Raw genomic sequence first — 18,830 nt, 5'->3', positions numbered from 1 at the left:
GTTTGCATATTTCTGTTAGGGTGTGCAATAGCTCAATTCGCCTTTGCACTCCTAAACAACGCGATTAAAAAAAAAAAAAAAACTTTGGCAAAGGGTAAAGTCTACAAACCTCAGTCCAGTCTGTTCATAACATATTCTAGTTTTAGCAACAGAAAACTGTATTGAGATCAAATGTGTCATCGATAAGAAAAGTTGCAGAATGTAGGCCAAAATCCATCTCGTTCAATCTTCTCCCACTGCCGGCCACTGGGCTTCCTCTCACTACCATATTTGATAGTGAGTGGAAACGCCAAGGGAACGCTTCACATTTATACATCCGGTGAAATATGTGTCTCTTTGTTCTATATGTGGTTAGAGCGGTCACTCGACTATCTTGTCAATATAATAGATCATCTTTGCACACAGTCTCTGCGCGTGACCGAGAAACACTACAACCTTGCACTTCCGGGGCACAGTTTATTTTACCATTTGGAATGGAAGGATTCAAATTATTCAAGTAAAATGCCATAATCACTCACGTCGATAATTAATAAATAGCTTGTATTGGAAAATATTGAAGCGTATGGTAAGTCTACCTCAGAAGAATAACACATGCGTTGTACTAGGCAATACAATTTGAGTAGCTATAGGTCTATGATTTACGTAGGGTACAGTAGTTATAATATGAAATGAATGTAGTCAGAGGAGCCTTTTTTATAATCCAACACTTACCCGGGACAAGTGCGCGTGCACATCGTGAATACCTTTGATCAGCTGATCACTGTAAACATAGGTCGGTCACACGCTCGCAATGGGCGTTTATCAACTGTTGTTGTTAGGAAAGGCTGAAATGCATGATGCTTGATACATTTCCCAACTATGTGGCCTGCTGATCTGACTTGTGATGTAGTTAGTTTAGGCGTATTGCAAAACACTTTCACCCGCGAGCGCACAAAAACAGGAAGAGTTTCAACCGAGGGATTAGAAAATCACATGCCAATGGCAACCTAGCCTACTCCTGAAGAAATTCAGCAGCAAAGACTATGCGACAACAATCCCCCGGCTGAAGGACACCCCCAGAACGATTTTTACGGTTAGTCCATATTTAGATTTTCTTTGAATTGTTTAGCTTTCATTACATGTCTTGATGTTTAGTAGGCGCAACGTGTCACTTCATTCCAGAACGTTGTCTCCCTACTGAACACGATCCCTTGACCTTTCAAGCGCATTCACGATTTCTGTCAATTACGAAATTCATCTTTCTCAGCAGCAGGAATGGTTGTTCACAAATATATCTATTTTGTCTTTTCAGGCTGTCTTGTGGCCTGTTGCAAACATCATGATGATGTAGCCTAAACATTTCAGATAACTGGATATGAGCGTCTGCTAAATGATGTAAATGTCAAAAACATTCCAAATACATCCCATTGGCTACACCAATCAAATTGTCCCCTCTATGCGTTTTGTCTATCAAACACCTGTGATAATTTCAGGGAATTTGGAAGCAGCTATTTAGTTTCATACTTAGTTTTGCTGAGTAATGGCTTCTCATAATCTTGCAGTTCAATCAAGGAAGTCACAAGATAGGCCAATGTTTTTTTTAAATTGCAAGAATGTTACATTTACCGGTGGTGAGATTGCTCAAAACCAGGGGATAACATAAATAATAAATAACACAGTTCTCTTTTTCCATTGTTGGTCTAGAAAACTAGTTGAACCTTCAATCGTAACTGTAAGCCTAGAGGCCTAACCTGCAGCATGATTGCTGAATTCCTGTATAGTGGGTTCTGAAATTATTGACACCCTTGATAAAGATGAGTGAAAATGATTATAGAATATGGGTAAATTGTATGCAAAAAGGGAAATTATATTATTTTATACTAATTAATACACTTGCTCAGAGACAGAGATTTTGTTTAACAAGTAAAAAAAAAAAAATCTCTAAAAGGTAAGGGTCAAAACTATTCCACTGTTTTCAATACCTCACCTTGCGAGGATAACGGCACTGAGCCTTTTTCTAAAATGTTTTATGAGTTGGAGAACACATTGGGAGGGATCTTAGACCGTGTTCAATTCAAACCCCAGTTTTTCAATGTGTTTCAAGTCCGGAGACTGAGATGGCCATTGCAAAATGTTGATTTTTGTGGCCAATTAACCATTTAAAAATGGCACCATAACATCAAAGATCCACCACCATATTTTAATAGTAGGTAGGCTTATGGGGTTATTTTCTGCTTATGCATTCTCATTTTGACGCCAAACGCTCAACTGGTGTGGGTGGCCAAAGAGCTCTATTTTAATGTAATCTGACAAAAGCACCAGTTCCAATCCAAGTGCCAATGCCATTTAGCAAACTCCAGGCATTTACATTTGTTGGATGACATGAAAATAGAGATCTTTGGTCACGCACACCAGTGGTGGATTTGGCGTCGAAATGAGAATGCATGAGCAGAAAACAACCCTATAAGCCTACCTACTGTAAAATGTGGTGGTGGATCTTTGATGTTATGGGGCTATTTTGCTTCCACTGGTCCTGGGGCCCTTGTTAAGGTCAATGGCATCAGGAACTTTACCCAGTACCAGGACATTTTATCCAAAAACCTGGTTGCCTCTGCCGGGAGGCTGAAACTTGGCCACAAGTGGATCTTCCAGCAAGACAATAACCCCAAGCACTCATCAAAATGCACAAAGAAATGGTTAATAGCCATCTCATATTCCAGACTTGAACCCCATTGAAAACCTGTGGTTTGAATTGAAGAGGGCAGTCCATAAGTGCAGACAAAGGATATCAAGGATCTGGAAAGAATCTGTATGGCGAAATTGTATAAGATCCCTCCCAATGTGTTCTCCAACTCATAAAACATTTTAGAAAAAGGTTCAGTGCCGTTATCCTTTCAAGTTGTGGTATTGAAAACAGGGCTGTCAACAATTTTGACTCCTACCTTTGAGAAAAAAACATAGTACTTTTTAAAATAATATAATTTCCCAAATTTTTTGAGCATACAATATAGCTGAGTATTTGAATTATTTATTTTGTACAGTCATTTCTGCTAATTTTTTGGAATCTCAGACATTACATTTACATTTATGTCATTTAGCAGACGCTCTTATCCAGAGCGACTTAATAATTGTTAATTGTGGTGTACGATAAGGAAACTGCTGAAGTTTTTTCTTGCAGGGCTGGTGTGGTGACGGAAACCTTTTCTATTTGTGTTGTTTCCTTGTCCTCTTAGGTGATTTCCACTGACATTTTTCATTTAGAAATGTTCCTTACCTTTAGACCAAATAGGCCTTACATTGCATTAGGTAGCCTACATGTTTCCAAATGTGGCAACTTTAATCTTGCTTTACAACTGCAATCCAAGTGACGAACTAGGCTAATTTTAGTCCACGATTTAAAGCAAAAGTTATTTGCGTCTTGAGAGTAACAATGTGTATGGTGCTGCTCTCTGCTTGCTGGAAAAGCCTAGATAAAGAATTTTCCTCAAGCACTGTTGTAGAGATGCTACATTTGACAGAAGTGAAACTGACCACCTTCAATTTTTCATTTACTGTATGAACTCAATTAGTCCTAGAGTAGATCTGATTTTCAGTTTGGTTGAATGTGCAATTTATATCAGTATTAGGAGTAGTAGCCTAAATCTGACAGTATTTCAGTACTGTGATCTTCTTTCTGTACTTCTTGTTCAGTTATCTATCTGTTCTTCTTGTTCAGTTATCTATGGAGGATCTGGATCCAGAGGACCAGTTTCTGCGTCATGCCAGGAATGGGGATCTTCCAGGCATCCAGAAGCTTCTCATGTCCAAGATTAAAGAAGAAGCCAACATCAACATCAACTGCAAAGGTACAGTTGAAGTCGGAAGTTTACATACACTTAGGTTGGAGTCATTAAAACTCGTTTTTCAACCACTCCACAAATTTCTTGTTAACAAACCATAGTTTTGGCAAGTCGGTTAGGACATCTACTTTGTGCATGACACAAGTAATTTTTCCAACAATTGTTTACAGACAGATGATTTCACTTATAATTTACTGTATCACAATTCCAGTGGGTCAGAAGTTTACATACACTAAGTTGACTATGCCTTTAAACAGCTTGGACAATTCCAGAAAATGATGTCATGGCTTTAGAAGCTTCTGATAGGCTAATTGACATACCTTTGGATGTATTTCAAGGCCTACATTCAAACTCAGTGCCTCTTTGCTTGACATCATGGGAAAATCAAAAGAAATCAGCCAAGACCTCAGAAAAAAAATTGTAGACCTCCACAAGTCTGGTTCATCCTTGGGAGCAATTTCCAAACGCCTGAAGGTACCACGTTCATCTGTACAAACACACACACAGGCCTACAAACCTGACTCAGTTACACCAGCTCTGTCAGGAGGAATGGGCCAAAATTCACCCAACTTATTGTGGGAAGCTTGTGGAAGGCTACCTGAAGCGTTTGACCCAAGTTAAACAATTTAAAGGCAATGCTACCAAATACTAATTGAGTGTATGTAAACTTCTGACCCACTGGGAATGTGATGAAAGAAATAAAAGCTGAAATAAATAATTGTCTCTACTATTATTCTGACATTTCACATTCTTAAAATAAAGTGGTGATCCTAACTGACCTAAGAGGGAATTTTTACTAGGATTAAATGTCAGGAATTGTGAAAAACTGAGTTTAAATGTATTTGGCTAAGGTGTATGTAAACTTCCGACTTCAACTGGAAGTAGTTGCTTGCTGCTGGTCAGTTATTTGAATGAGCAAAGCTCTTCATTAGTATACTACAGTATTGAGGAATTTGAGTGTGTCTAATCTATTTCGATTGTTGGTCTAGAAAAATTGTTTAGCTAACTTTAAGCCCAGGGGCATAATCCTGCAGGATGGTTGCAGTTACTGTTCTCTATCTACACATAGGAATGCTTTGCAGAAATGTGAGTGTGTCTAATCTGTCCTCAGGTAAGAGTAAGTCTAACCTGGGATGGACGCCTCTTCACCTGGCCTGTTACTTTGGACACAGAGCTGTGGTGGAGGAATTACTCAAGGTACTGTAAGAAGCATCTTTATTTTTAATAAGGAGATGGATGATTGTTTAAACAATTTTTTTTGCAGAATTAATGCGTGTGTGTTGAATATTCCCTGCAGGCCGGAGCGGATGTTAATTTGCCCAATAATGTGGGAGACACACCACTGCACAAAGCTGCCTTCACCGGAAGAAAGGTACCAAACTGTAAAAAAATACAAATTACGTCTGTCTTTATTTGAGTTTATTCTTAATTTTATATGCATGTTTGACTTGTTGATATTGATTGTTGAGTGTTCCTGCATGCATGCATTTATTCATTCAATCATTCAATCAACCATTCACTAAATCATGCATTGTTCAGGAGGTTGTCATGTTGCTGTTACGCTATGATGCATGTGCCACTGTCATCAATGGAACAGCACAGATTCCTAAAGATGTCACTCAGAATGGGGAGATCAAAAGCATGCTGGAAGGTAAGTGAATGTCCTTAACACATTAATAACTGTGTAATATGTCCACAACATATTCAGAATAGTTTAACAACTTATTTTATGTTGGCCAAAAAGAAGCACCTGAATCAGTGTTTGTAAAAATGTTTGTTACAAATCTTTGAGTCGATAATGGCATGAATTATTTCTCAATCCATTCAGCGGCAGAGAGGACAGAGGAGAGGAAACTAGAAGAAGAGCTTTTGGAGGCAGCGAGAGAGGGAGACCTTTCTACCCTGTCACAGCTGGTGAGCGCTTGACTCAGGTTCAATACAAAGTTTGGGTTCACACAATATCTGTTACTTTACCCATTTCAAAATAATAACTTTTCTCTCAGTGTATGATAAGAAACATATCCTTCAGGGTTTTGTCTTTTTACCCAACAGGCTCTTTTTGTCACTCTTGTTTTAGCTTAACAGGAAAAAGCCTCCAGACATGAACTGCTGTGATCTCTTGGGTAACACCCCACTGCACTGCGCTGCCTACCGTGGTCAGAAGCTATGTGCCCTGAAACTGCTAAAGAAGGGTGCTAGCCCCAACATCAAGAACAAGAAGGGTAAAGATGGGCTCAGTCAGTGAATGAAAGGGTGCATATGAGATGGGTTGCTTAGAAGTTTCAAGTTTGTTTTAACATCAGTGCCAGTTTTCTGTATAATGATTCCTTTTCTCTGACTTGTGCACAGATCAGACTGTGTTTGACCTCGCCAACAACACAGAGATAAAGCAGATCCTGGAAGGCAATGTTCATAAAGTGAGTGCTAAAGTGATTTGTTATGTACAAAAATTATTGAAGTCTTACTTGACCGCACATGATGTTGTTGGATAAAACATTTGTAATGGTTGCTGTCTCTAAACTGTGTCTCAAAGGGTATGACTCACCATGTCCAGATGTTTGAAGGAGCCCTTTGGAAGGTACAGATGTTTACAGATGATTCCACTATTTCCACTGTCATGTTGTCAACAGTGAAAAGCTTATTATCACTTGCTAACATTTTCATGTATGTGACTGATGACGTATAAACACAAACTCTTCCTGTCCTGAACCTTCTGTCAGAGTTCCCGGTTTTTAGGCTGGCGTTCCTACTGGGTGGTCCTCCAAGATGGGGTTCTGTCCTGGTACTCTAAACAGTAGGTGCTCTCTCTTCTTCTTTAGACACAAGCTTGGTCATTTTAACCTCTTCCTGAAGTTCTATGATTGGTACAATAGTTTCAACAGCAGATGTGAATCTTAAGTTAGATTCAACTGCTAAAGGACACCCTTGACCCATACTAGATTCTTACACCTATTGTCTCTCTCTCTGCCTGCTAAGGTTGGATGCAGCTGCCAATGTCCGAAGACAAGGCTGTAAGCCCCTGACCCAAGCCCACTGTTTGGTAGGCCATGATTGTTTGTTCTCTCATCAGATTTAACATGGTGACAGTATTTACTGGAATATTAGGGTAGAATATGACATTGTGTTTTACTATTTTCTTTTTCAGATCAAAGCCAGAGACCACTGCTTTTTCACCCTCAAGTGCTTCGATGACAGTGTGCATCATTTCAAAGTGTCCCCCAAGAATGACCCTGAGGCAACAAGAAAAGTGAGATTTGGTTTGTTTTACAGAAATATTACTGTACAGTGCAATCGGAAAGTATTCAGACCCCTTTACTTTTTCCACATTTTGTTACATTACAGCCTTATTCTAAAATGGATTACAGCCTTTATTACGCTACAAGCTTCGCACACCTGTATTTGGGGAGTTTCTCCCATTCTTCTCTGGAGATCCTCTCAAGCTCTGTCAGGTTGGATGGGGAGCGTCACTGCACAGCTATTTTCAAGTCCGGGCTCTAGCTGGGCCACTCAAGGACATTCAGAGACTTGTCCCGAATCCACTCCTGTGTTGTCTTGGCTGTGTGCTTAGGGTTGTTGTCCTGTTGGAAGGTGAACCTTCGCCCCAGTCTGAGGTCCTGAGAGCTCTGGAGCAGGTTTTCATCAAGGATCTCTCTACACTTTGCTCTGTTAATCTTTCCCTCGATCCTGACTAGTCTCCCAGTCCCTGCCGCTGAAAAACATCCCCACAGCATGATGCTGCCACCACCATGCTTCATCGTAGGGATGGTGGCAGGTTTCCTCCAGACGTGATGCTTGGCCAAAGAGTTCAATCTTGGTTTCATCAGACCAGAGAATCTTGTTTCTCGTGGTCTGAGTCCTTTAGGTGCCTTTTGGAAAACTCCAAGCGGGCTGTCATGTGCCTTTTACTGAGGAGTGGCTTCCGTCTGGCCACTCTACCCTAAAGGCCTAATTGGTGGAGTGCTGCAGAGATGGTTGTCCTTCTGGAAGATTGGGTTCTTGGTCACCTCCCTGACCAAGGCCCTTCTCCCCCGATTGCTCAGTTTGGCCGGGCGGCCAGCTCTAGGAAGAATCTTGGTGGTTCCATTTAAGAATGATTGAGGCCACTGTGTTCTTGGGGACCTTCAATGCTGCAGAATTATTTTGGTACCCTTCCCCAGATCTGTGCCTCGACACAATCCTGTCTCTGCGCTCTAAGGACAATTCCTTCGACCTCAAGGCTTGGTTTTTGCTCTGACATGCACTGTCAACTGCGAGACCTTATATAGACAGATGTGTGCCTTTTCAAATCATGTCCAATCAATTGAGTTTACCACAGGTGGACTCTAATCAAGTTGTATAAACAGCTCAAGGATAATCAATGGAAACAGGATGCACCTGAGCTCAATTTCGAGTCTCATAGCAAAGGGTCTGAATACTTATGTAAATAAGGTATTTTTATAAATGTGCAAAAAAAAAAAAACTGTTTTCACTTTGTCATGATGGGGTATTGTGTGTAGATTGAAGAGGAAAACATTTTAATTTAATCCATTTTAGAATAAGGCTGTAACGTAACAACATTTGGAAAAAGGGAAGGGGTCTGAATACTTTCCGAATGCACTGTATATTATCCATACTGCTTTTCATTGCTTCTGTTTTTGTTCTATAGCTTTCGTAAGCTAAGGAACATCTTTTTTTTGTTTGAACAAAAGCATGTATTTTTTCTGTTAGAAAAAAACAGCCTACATTTGAACAAACCTACAAACACTCTGACACACTCGCAGACAACAAATGACACTATTCTCATAACCTATTTTTCCTCCTGTCATGTGAGAGCCCAATTTATTAGCCTAAGAGCAGAATATGAAGCAGCACAGTACACTTAAATCCATCGTGCAGCTCAGATGAGTGCATGTTTGTTCTGTCCTACAGAGGTGGATGGATGCTATGGAGGAACACTCTGCCTACAGCACACACTACTGCTCTCAGGATCAGGGCAGCGAGGAGGACGAGGAAGAAGTGTTGAGTGTGGGAGAGCTGGCGGAATCACTACAGGTGACATGCCAGTCTACAACCTGTTTATCTGACTCTCTTGAGGTCTCTCCTCACCTCTCTCATGGTGAAAATGTAAATTCTCCTTCTGCAATCGATTTGTGTATTATTCTCTCAAATATTTTTTTTTACATGTAATGAGGAAGCTAAAGATCCTTAAAATTCACAGTAAACCCTAACGTACCTGTAGACTTCCAGTTATTGCGCTAGTTAGCACTGGCTCGTGAAACTACCTCTAACTTCCTTCATACTGCATGCAGAGACATACAAATGTTGCAGTATGTCTTTAAGTATGGTGGTCATGTGTTTCCCCTCTTTCTTCTTTCGCCTCCTCCCTGGCAGTCAGCTGAAGCTTGTCACCTGAAGCTGGAGAAGGAGGTTGGAGCATTCCTCTCCTTGGTGAAGGAATACGGACTTGCAGAGCGTAAAGCATTTTCTTTCATAGGAACTCCATTTCCACAGACATGTAGTACAATACCCTCATTGATAGCATAAATGTCAAATGTAATTGCACTTTTTAGTGTATTTCACTTACAATAGAAGCTTGTGCCTAAACCAATTGACCCATCTTCAGGGTAAGACTAGGATGCAGCGATAGCCCTTTAAATGTATTCTGAATTCAGCCGACCAGGCTTTAGTGGTAAATTTGATGTTACCGTTACAAACTCTATTTGACTGTTCTCTCAGAACACCACTACAATGTCCTGTGGTCTTGTTTGTCCCCTCAGAGCTGCCACCCGCGATGCTGCAGAAGATGAGGGAGGTGTGTGAGCTGTCCAGTGAGACCTACTCTAATCTCAACCACTGCCTCAGCCTCTTCTCCAGACAGGATGGGGTACGTCACTTCACTTCTGTGTCAACTAACTTCATTGCTCTGCCAATATTCTTAGTCTTTACTACCGATAAGCGCTCACAAAGTCACTTGATTACAGAGGGTACACTGTGAGGAGAAAGATTCAGCAGTATTCCACATACACGCAGCCTCACAAAAACGCAAAGTGTCCCAATTCCCAGTGCTCTGAGAGTAGAATCCTTGGTATACACACATTTGAGTTGCACAGAGAGAATCAAGCTGAGTTCCAGTACATAACTGAGCTGAGCTCCAGAATAGGGATGGACAACATTACACTAGCTAAACATCCAGGAGAGATAACGTAGAGAATAGATAAAGATGTTATTTTTTCTGCATTACATCTAAGTCTTGGCTGGTTATGTACAGTAAATGTTTATGTGCAATTGAATTGGCTTTTTAGTAAGAGCTTATTTGCATTATTTTACTATTCTCATCCTAACCTAAGATTGTGTGGCAAAGGAGAAATGAGCATCCGGGTGTAGGCCTAATTAATGTGTGATCTGGCAGATGGATTGCTACGGCTATGACAGATTAAATGAAGTATTCATCTAGATTATCAACCATACAGTGCAGGATGTCACAGCTGTCAGGGGCCAACCACTGTTACCACTTTACAGAGTGTCCCATGGCTTCCCAGATTATATTACTGTGGTGCTAATGTCTATTTCAGCTCAGGATGTGTTGTATTATAGGTCTCAACAATCACATAAGTATAAGTGACTGAGCAATGCATTGGAACTATAATCATTATTTTGACTTTTGGCTCCTACATTTGAGTTGAACTTGTAATATTTGAGCTGTCAAAGAGAGCAGTCTCTCCGGCTTCTATCACAGGGTCATGTGGTGAATGTGTCCAAACAGCAATGATGAGCAGTGAGGCAGAAGAAGCCATTGCTCCAGCCTCATTCCATAACAGTGGCTTCGAGATGGGCTCTACAGCCTAGCAGTGCTAGCTGGCTTCCCCTTGAGATGGGCACTACAGCCTAGCAGTGCTAGCTAGCTTCGCCTTGAGATGGGCTCTACAGCCTAGCAGTGCTAGCTAGCTTCCCCTTGAGATGGGCTCTACAGCCTAACAGTGTTAGCTAGCTTCCCCTTGAGATTGGCTCTACAGCCTAGCAGTGCTAGCTAGCTGGCCCTTGAGTGGAGGAGGCTGTGGAGCCACTGTACAGTATAAAACTGACCAGCTGTCATGACCTTGGTAGGTGTTGCTCTCCCATACAATGGTGTACATGGACCTGAGGGTGAACTATTAATGAGGCACAATTTTATATACTAATGTGTCCACATGCATTTACATCATTCTGTACATTATATCTGTTTGTATGAGGTGGAAATGCCTAGATGTAAGTGTAGTGTTTATGTTTGCTCAATAGTCCAGATATGTCGAGATTACAGAGAGGGGGAGAGAACTTGAGTCTAATGATGTGGTAGAGTGAAGAGGAGTGTCACTCATTTCTACATGTGGTCATGTGTCATAATTTTTTACATTTTACCTTTTAGTCATTTAGTAGACGCTCTTATCCAGAGCGACTTAGTTAGTGAGTGCATACATTTTCATCACTGCCAGATAGTGACGGAAAGAGATGCAGCACAGAGATCACAAATAATTTGAGTGGAGACGGAGCATGTCTGTGACTAGAACTACTTCATAGAGGATAAGAGCGTCTGCTAAAGGACTAAAATGTCAATCTAATTGAGTGCTTTGTGGAGGATTGAACTCACTCTGGTGGATAGTGACTGTCTGATAGTGATTCTCTACAGAACTACATCCGCCATTGCTCAGAGTCACTCTCCAGCTCAAACTACTGGGACGGCAACTGTTCCTACTGCTGCTAGGTGCTACTACAGTACCATCATCTGCTGATTTATAACACAGCATCTCCTGATGGGTGATTCTGTTACTGCTGTCGTTGCTGCTGGCTCCTCAACAGTGCACTGTTCTGTGAGCACACAGACGAATGCCAGTAATCCCACTGAAGGCCTATCCTATGGGAGAAAGTATTTACCAGCAAAGCAAATGGAGGAGGCTACATTTATTGTGAGTTTATTTGCGACTTGGGTTCAGTGAGCTTTGCTGTGATTGTGTAAGTGTGTTATTGTAGTTGGTTCCTGGTTTGAAGTTTGACTGTCTCACTGCTACTGCATCTTGTGGTTGTAGATGTTGTTTAAGTATGATAACAATGATGATACTGCCATATATATATATATATATATATATATATATATATATACAGTGAGCTCCATAATTCACTGGACAGTGACCATTCTTTTGTTATTTTGGTTCTGTACTCTAGCACTTTGAGTTTGAAAGGATACAATGACAATGAGGGTGAAGTGCAGACTGTCAGCTTTAATTTGAGGGTATTTTTCATACATATCGGATGAACCGTTTACGAATTATAGAAGCTTTTGTACATAGTCCCCCCATTTTCGGGCATCAAAAAACATTGGACAGTATAACATAATGTAGAATAAAGTAATCATTGTTAATATTTGGTCGCATATCCTTTGCATGCAATGACTGCTTGAAGTCTGCGATGCATCGCCATCACCAGACGCTGGGTATCTTCCCTGGTGATGCTCTGCCAGGCCTGTACTGCAGCCATCTTCAGTTCCTGCTTGTTTCGGGACTTATTGCCTTAAGTCTCCTCTTCAGCATGTAAAAATGCATGTTCAATTGGATTCAGATCTGGTGATTGACTCGGCCAGTCAAGGATTTTCCACTTTTTGGCCATCAAAAACCCCTTTGTTGCTCTAGCAGTATGTTTAGGGTCATTGTCTTGTTGCATGATTAAGTGCCGTCCAATGAGTTTGGAGGCATTTGGTTTTATCTGAGCAGATAAAATATTTCTGTAGACTTCAGAATTCATTGTTCTACTTCTGTCTGCAGTCACATCATCGATGAAGACAAGTGAGCCTGTTCCACTGGCAGCCATACAGGCCCAAGCCATAACACCCCCTCCACCATGTTTCATGGATGAGGCGGTATGCTTTGGATCATGGGCATTTCTTTTTTCTCCACACTTTTGTCTTTCCATCACTCTGGTACATGTTAATCTTTGTCTCATCTGTCCACAATACTTTTTCAGAACTCTTGGGGCTCTTTTAGGTGCGTTTTAGCAAACTGTAATCTTGCCTTTCTGTTCTTCAGGCTTATCAGTGGTTTGCATCTTGTAGTGTACCCTCTGTAGTCCTGTTGGTGTAGTCTTCTGCGTGTGGTAGACTTTGACACATCTACACCTGCATCCAGGAGAGTGTTTTGATCTGTTGGGCTGTTGTCAGGGGGTTTTCTTCACCATGAGAGGTATTCTCCGGTCATCCACTACAGTGGTCTTCCTCTGTCTACCGGGTCTTTTGACATAATTGAGTTCACCAGTTGTTTTTTTCTTGTTAATGATGAACAAAACTGTTGACTTGGGCATGGCCAGGGTTTTTGCAATGTTCCTGAATGATTGATTTTCATTTCTGAGCCTTATGACGGCCAACTTCATTTGCATCGACACTGCTGTCTTCCTCATGTTGTCACACCCCAATAACAACCTCCAAAGGCAATAGCAAAGTCTAGAATCATTACTATTCATCAACAGCTCTCCTGCATTCACTAACGACACAAATGAATACACCTGCCTAACGACACACATCTGTGAAGCCAATTTAACAAATACTTGTAGTACCTTAAAATGGGGGACCATGTACAAAAGGTGCTGTCATTTCTAAACGGTTCATCCGATATGTATGAAAGTACCCTCAAATTAAAGCTGACAGTCTGCACTTCATGCTCATTGTCATTGTATCCTTTCAAACTCAAAGTGCTAGAGTACAGAACCAAAATAACAAAATAATGGTCACTGTCCAATGAATTATGGAGCTCACTGTATATATCTCTTTACATGTGATTGGGAATCAGTGATGTTATTACAGTGTTACAGAGACTAACGATGACAATAGCTGTTGGACAGACATTTTACATTGTTGATGAATCTGTAGTTTTATTACTTCAGCTTGGATTTTCTCTCCATTTATTGGTGAATCCTCATCAACGTGAGGGATAATAATAACATCAGCTCCCTGGTTATCATATGATGTTGAATATGCTATTTATAATTATACTGAAGTTGCACAGGATGGGACTCTGATTATTGCATAATCTCTCGTTATAAAACTGTTGAGCAGATTGGTCCTAAAGTAGTTACTGCCTGTGTTGTTACTGTTAATTAATCCATTACATTCAGGCTGTCAGTTATTGACTTTGAATGAGATGTTTCAGTGGATCTTAGTGGAGGCCTAGACAGACTTCTACCAAGTCCTCAGAGACATCTTGCTGTTTGTTTATATGCTACCTTATGTCATCTGTAAGTAGGGCGGTCCAATTACAATGCAAGTCTGCTTCCACTCCCATCAATTCCCAGCCTTGGTTACAGTTGAGCTGTACTGTAGTTCATTGTGGTGTATATACCTTCACGACTTTGAGTTGCCCTCACCAGAAACACTCTCCTTGCTGTCTCTTGAAAGTTAATGCACTTTTTGGGCTCATCTGTCTGGCTTTATGCAGAGAAGTACCAGCTAAGCCACAATGTTTCAATGGATCCAAGGAATGCAGTTTTTGAAAGGAGAAGGTGTGTGGTCATGAGATATATTTTAGGTATAAACCTTTTTTGGAACGTAAATAATAACAAAGTCATTTAAAACGCGCGTCCCCACCCTACATCCGGCTAGCTAGCTCCCCTAGAGAACGCAACATGTCAAATGCATGTTACAAGCAGAAAAGTAAACAAAGTCTACTTATAAAGACGGAAAAGTGGCATTACATGTAGCCTAGTCAGTGTATGGAGAAGTCGGAGGCGGAGCTAGCCAGACAGACACTTCAGAGGACGTGGGGTACTAGGCCTGGATAGTGGCGAGATGTTCTAGACCTGTCAGTGTCCAGATTGCGTTTAGTATTCCATTTAACCCATCTTAAGTTCAAAGGTATAATTTTAGCTCTCATTTTGGCGCTCTCAACAAAGTAACAAAGTAAACGTTATAATGCGAATTATATTAGTCTCACAATATCACAATATTTCGCAAACAAGTAATTCACAATAATACTCAGTCATAGTAATAGAGACAGTCTTTCACAGTATCAAATGTTGAAGTAGGCATAGTAATAAACAGTTTATTTGTTCTGAAGATACAGAATAGTTTACATACATACAGTAATGGCAGTGTAGTACAATACAAGGAATACTTGTACAGTGCTGCAATAGAGGCAACATCAGTGTGGGTGTAGAGATCTTGAGTCATCTTGTGACAAGAACAGAATATATACTTTATTGTCCATTGGTTAGAACTGAAATGTGTCTTCTGCTTTTCCCAACACCTTGCAGTGCAGCACCCCTAGGTGGTGAGCAATTGTGGGGGGGGTTAAGTGCCTTGCTCAAGGGCACAATGGCAGGAGATGGTACATGGGAGCCTTCCAGCTGCCAGTTCAATTCCATACCCATTTTTTTGTCATCTTGGGCTTGCTCCATTGTAGTCATGGCACCACACTTAATCATTGCTCCTGTAGTAGCCTAGCCCTAGAGCAGTGTTTCCTGATCCTGGTCCTGGGGACCCAAAGGGGTGCACATTTTTGTTTTTGCCTTAGCACTACACATCTGTTTAAAATAATCAATGCTAGATATGTTGATCATTTGAATCGGCTGTGTAGTGTTAAGCCAAAAATAAGAATGTGCACACCTTTGGGTCCCCAGGACCAGGATTGAGAAACAGAGGTTGGAGAGGCAGACCAGCAGCTGGAAGGTTGCTGGTTTAAGCACCGGGCCGGGCAACACAAACATGGGAATGGAACTGAACTGTAGTAGTAGACACATTAGGCTTATGATTGTGGGCTGGCATTTCGATATATCTAGCTAGCTAGCTACCGTGCCTAACGTTAAGCCTAATAATATAAAATAATGTAGCCAAGTCCTCTACGTTTAGTTAGCTAGCACAAGGTCCATTGCAGGGTTAACTTGACAAGCTTTGAGGGTGAAATGCTATAGCTATATCACAGTTGTTTGCACAGAGCGCAGCTATGGTAGCTTAGCAACAATACATGGATGTAGCTATTATTGTGTCTCACAGCGTTAGCTAGTCAAGAGCTAGAACTAGCTAGAGATGTTACAGCAACCCACAATCACATTTATTTTCCTGTTGCACAAAGTAATTTTTGGGTGGCATAGACAGCTTTTAACAGAATAGACAGCTTTTGCTAGGCCTTCAGACACTTATTCGAAAACAGATAGCTAGCTGGCTAGCAGATTAACTAATCAAATAACAGTGAAATGTAGCCAGACCTTCATAGCAGTGATCCACGCACGTTATCCTGTTTCAACTAACCCCAGAAACACCGCACTCGACCCTTATACCTCAGCGTTCGCTACCTCTTATAGCGAAAGCAAGCTAGCTAACTAAAACTGTACACAGGTCGGAGTGCGAATTACACATTTGGGACACAGAAAAGGGGAGAGAGGAAGGGGAGCTAGCTGCAACATGTTGACGGCTCTCACTACAATAATAAATAAAAAAACGTATGCCACGCAACAGGAAGTGGTCAGGGGCCAAGATTCAACAATCCACAGTTCTATATATTTTTTTACAAAAAAATCTATTTTTATATACTGTATTTCCACAGAAGATAGTAGCTAGTATGCAGAGGTGGGACAAAGTCATTGTTATGCAAGTCACAAGTAAGTCTCAAGTCTTTGCCCTCGAGTCCCGAGTCAAGTCGAGTCAAAGATGAGGCAAGTCCCAAGTCGAGTCAAAAGTCAAAGCCATCAAGTCTCAAGTCGAGTCCAAAGTCCTACCATTTTAGTTTCGAGTCATTTCAAGTCCTCTTACCACAGAAATAAAATGTATACAAATCATGTATGTCTGTAAGATTTGTATTTATTTAAACCTTTTATACAATAACATTAATCAAATACAGCAAAAAACATAAGATTTAATTTTCACAAAAAATGCTTGTATTTGAACAGCATATTGCACTAGAGAGAGAGAGAGAGAGAGAGAGAGAGAGAGAGAGAGAGAGAGAGAGAGAAGAGAGCGAGAGAGAGAGAGAGAGAGAGAGAGAGAGAGAGAGAGAGAGAGAGAGAGAGAGAGAGAGAGAGAGAGAGAGAGGGCAAACAGCCCTTCTCCTTCCATGTCCTCTAGTTCTTCTTCAGCAGGCACAGGCTGCTCTGTCTCTGCAGGATCAATTCTAAAAATACAAACGTGTCACAACAGCACAAACAAAAGAGCCCTTATTTCTGATGTTGATGATACTGTTCAAGACTGAATTTTTTTATTATTGTTAAAGTCAGATTAATATCACATTACATCCTATATCAGATTAAGATCAAATTATTGTACGTTGCATTTAAGTTGCATTGCAAGTCAATAATATTTACCTTTAACTCGTTGTGCCACCTCTGCCTTGATGTCACGGTTGACCAGCACATGGGGCTCAATCCACAGCAGACAAAAGGCTGGATCCAAGGCAGCTGCTTTCAGGTAGACTGTGTCTGAAAAGGGGGCAGTGATCCCTTCTTGAGACTGGGCCATTTTTTACATTAATGAAGATCCCAAGAAATCTTTTTTTTCAGGGATGCCTGCAGACCTCTGACCAGGCCACTCAGGAAACGAACTTGAGGCTTCAGCTTCTCAAGATGGTGATTGAGGGACAAGATGGATGGAACAACTGCACTGATTGTAATGACTTTCTCCCCTGTGTCAAATCAGTTGCTTCTCCGAACGGTTTTAAGATGTCCACCAACTCCTTCAGCAGATTCCACTCTCGTGGTGTGAATGACAGTTCTTTATGCCCGGCCTTCTCAAGAACTGCGCAGAGCTTTTGCTGATCACAATGAAGGACTGCTTTTACCTGCCGCAGTGTGGAATTCCACCTCGTGCTCACTGCAGCAGGGATGCCTCTGTACTCCCCAAATTCACCATCGAAGATGTCTTTAAACGTTGTGCTTGTGTGGAGCAGGGAGCTAAGTTTTGATAACTTGGAGAGAGAAGGACATGCCGCTTTTGTTTCTTTCAAACCGTCTCCCACAACCAGCTGCAATGTGTGTGCAAAACACTGCAGGCGCTGTTTCTTTGCCATAGCAGCATCGACGGTTTGCTGGTCTTCTTGGGTTAAGTCATGCCATAGCTCAGGATCATCAAGATTATCTCCAGCATCTTCATCTTCCTCCTGTTCGCTGGGGAAGCAGACTGTAAATGCCTTGCGCATGTTAGCAGCATTGTCACTAATTATATAGTCCAATTTAGCTTTGATGTTGTATTCATCACATATTGCCTCAAATTGGTCACAGATTCGCTCTGCTGTGTGAGAGCCTTTGAAGCGGTTGCAGGCCAAGAGATTAGTCTTTAGCTGTACCCTCTCTGCATCTCGCTCCATCCAGTGCACAGTGACACCAAGGAATCCCCTCATCTTTCGATCAGACCAAATGTCCACAGTGACTGAAACATGGTCAGTGTTGCTCAATTGAGTTTTTAACTTTGACCGTCTCTCCTCAGCAAGGCTCTCTGTTTTTGTGGTCAGCGTTCGGCGACATACTGGGGTATACTTGCTGTCCAGCACAGCCAGAAAGTGACGAAAGCTCTTATTTTCCACAATAGACAGAGGGAAATTGCAATCAATAATCAAGTCAGACAGTATCGCATTGGAGATGGCCTTCTGCTGTGGGTGGGTCAGGCTGTAACGCCCTACACGAGTGTCAAGGAATTGTGAGATTGAAGGCTGTTGTGGTTCATCTACGATGATTTTGTTCATCTGGTATTCTTCATACCTGTAACAGAGAAGAATATGAAACAGATGTCAGAAAATCCTTTACAGCCACACATGTTGTATTTGAAACTACTCTTTACTCATATCAATGTTGTTGTGTTAATATTCATTGCCTATTGTACACTACGGTTTACGATAATACATTTCAGTTTCAGTGTATGCAATATTAAGAATATTTTCACTGCTTCAAAATTCATAAGAAAGCCCTTTCCCTCAAGAAACTGAAGTCATATGCTTTATAGCAGTGGTTTTCAAAGTGGGGACGGGGACCCTTGGGTGCCGCGAGGGGGTTCTAGGGGGCCATGGCAAGTTGGCATGAAAAGTATAGAAAAAC

At 41.3% G+C, this 18,830-nt stretch overlaps 1 protein-coding gene across 4 annotated transcripts in view; it reads left to right on the top strand.

Moving 5' to 3' along the window:
• The first annotated feature begins 455 nt into the window (after positions 1 to 455).
• The window catches only part of osbpl1a (oxysterol binding protein-like 1A), a 30,952-nt gene continuing 12,577 nt past the window's right edge, over positions 456 to 18,830 (top strand). For 2 of the 4 annotated variants that reach the window (XM_041839397.2, XM_041839395.2), the window contains exons 1-15: positions 469 to 565; positions 3,695 to 3,824; positions 4,930 to 5,015; positions 5,116 to 5,190; positions 5,358 to 5,469; positions 5,647 to 5,732; positions 5,896 to 6,040; positions 6,168 to 6,235; positions 6,352 to 6,396; positions 6,539 to 6,612; positions 6,795 to 6,858; positions 6,964 to 7,065; positions 8,727 to 8,849; positions 9,189 to 9,270; positions 9,575 to 9,681. In XM_041839397.2, the coding sequence (XP_041695331.1) occupies positions 563 to 565; positions 3,695 to 3,824; positions 4,930 to 5,015; positions 5,116 to 5,190; positions 5,358 to 5,469; positions 5,647 to 5,732; positions 5,896 to 6,040; positions 6,168 to 6,235; positions 6,352 to 6,396; positions 6,539 to 6,612; positions 6,795 to 6,858; positions 6,964 to 7,065; positions 8,727 to 8,849; positions 9,189 to 9,270; positions 9,575 to 9,681 (1,302 nt within the window). In that variant the 5' untranslated portion in view covers positions 469 to 562. Of the gene's footprint in view, positions 1,073 to 3,694; positions 3,825 to 4,929; positions 5,016 to 5,115; positions 5,191 to 5,357; positions 5,470 to 5,646; positions 5,733 to 5,870; positions 6,041 to 6,167; positions 6,236 to 6,351; positions 6,397 to 6,538; positions 6,613 to 6,794; positions 6,859 to 6,963; positions 7,066 to 8,726; positions 8,850 to 9,188; positions 9,271 to 9,574; positions 9,682 to 18,830 lie in introns of those variants that run through there. The other 2 variants (XM_041839396.2, XM_041839398.1) reach the window with 2 other exon arrangements.

Source organism: Coregonus clupeaformis, chromosome 20 (assembly GCF_020615455.1).
Source record: "Coregonus clupeaformis isolate EN_2021a chromosome 20, ASM2061545v1, whole genome shotgun sequence".
NCBI classification, from domain to species: Eukaryota; Metazoa; Chordata; class Actinopteri; order Salmoniformes; family Salmonidae; genus Coregonus; species Coregonus clupeaformis.
This window is presented reverse-complemented; position numbering and strand designations above follow the sequence as displayed.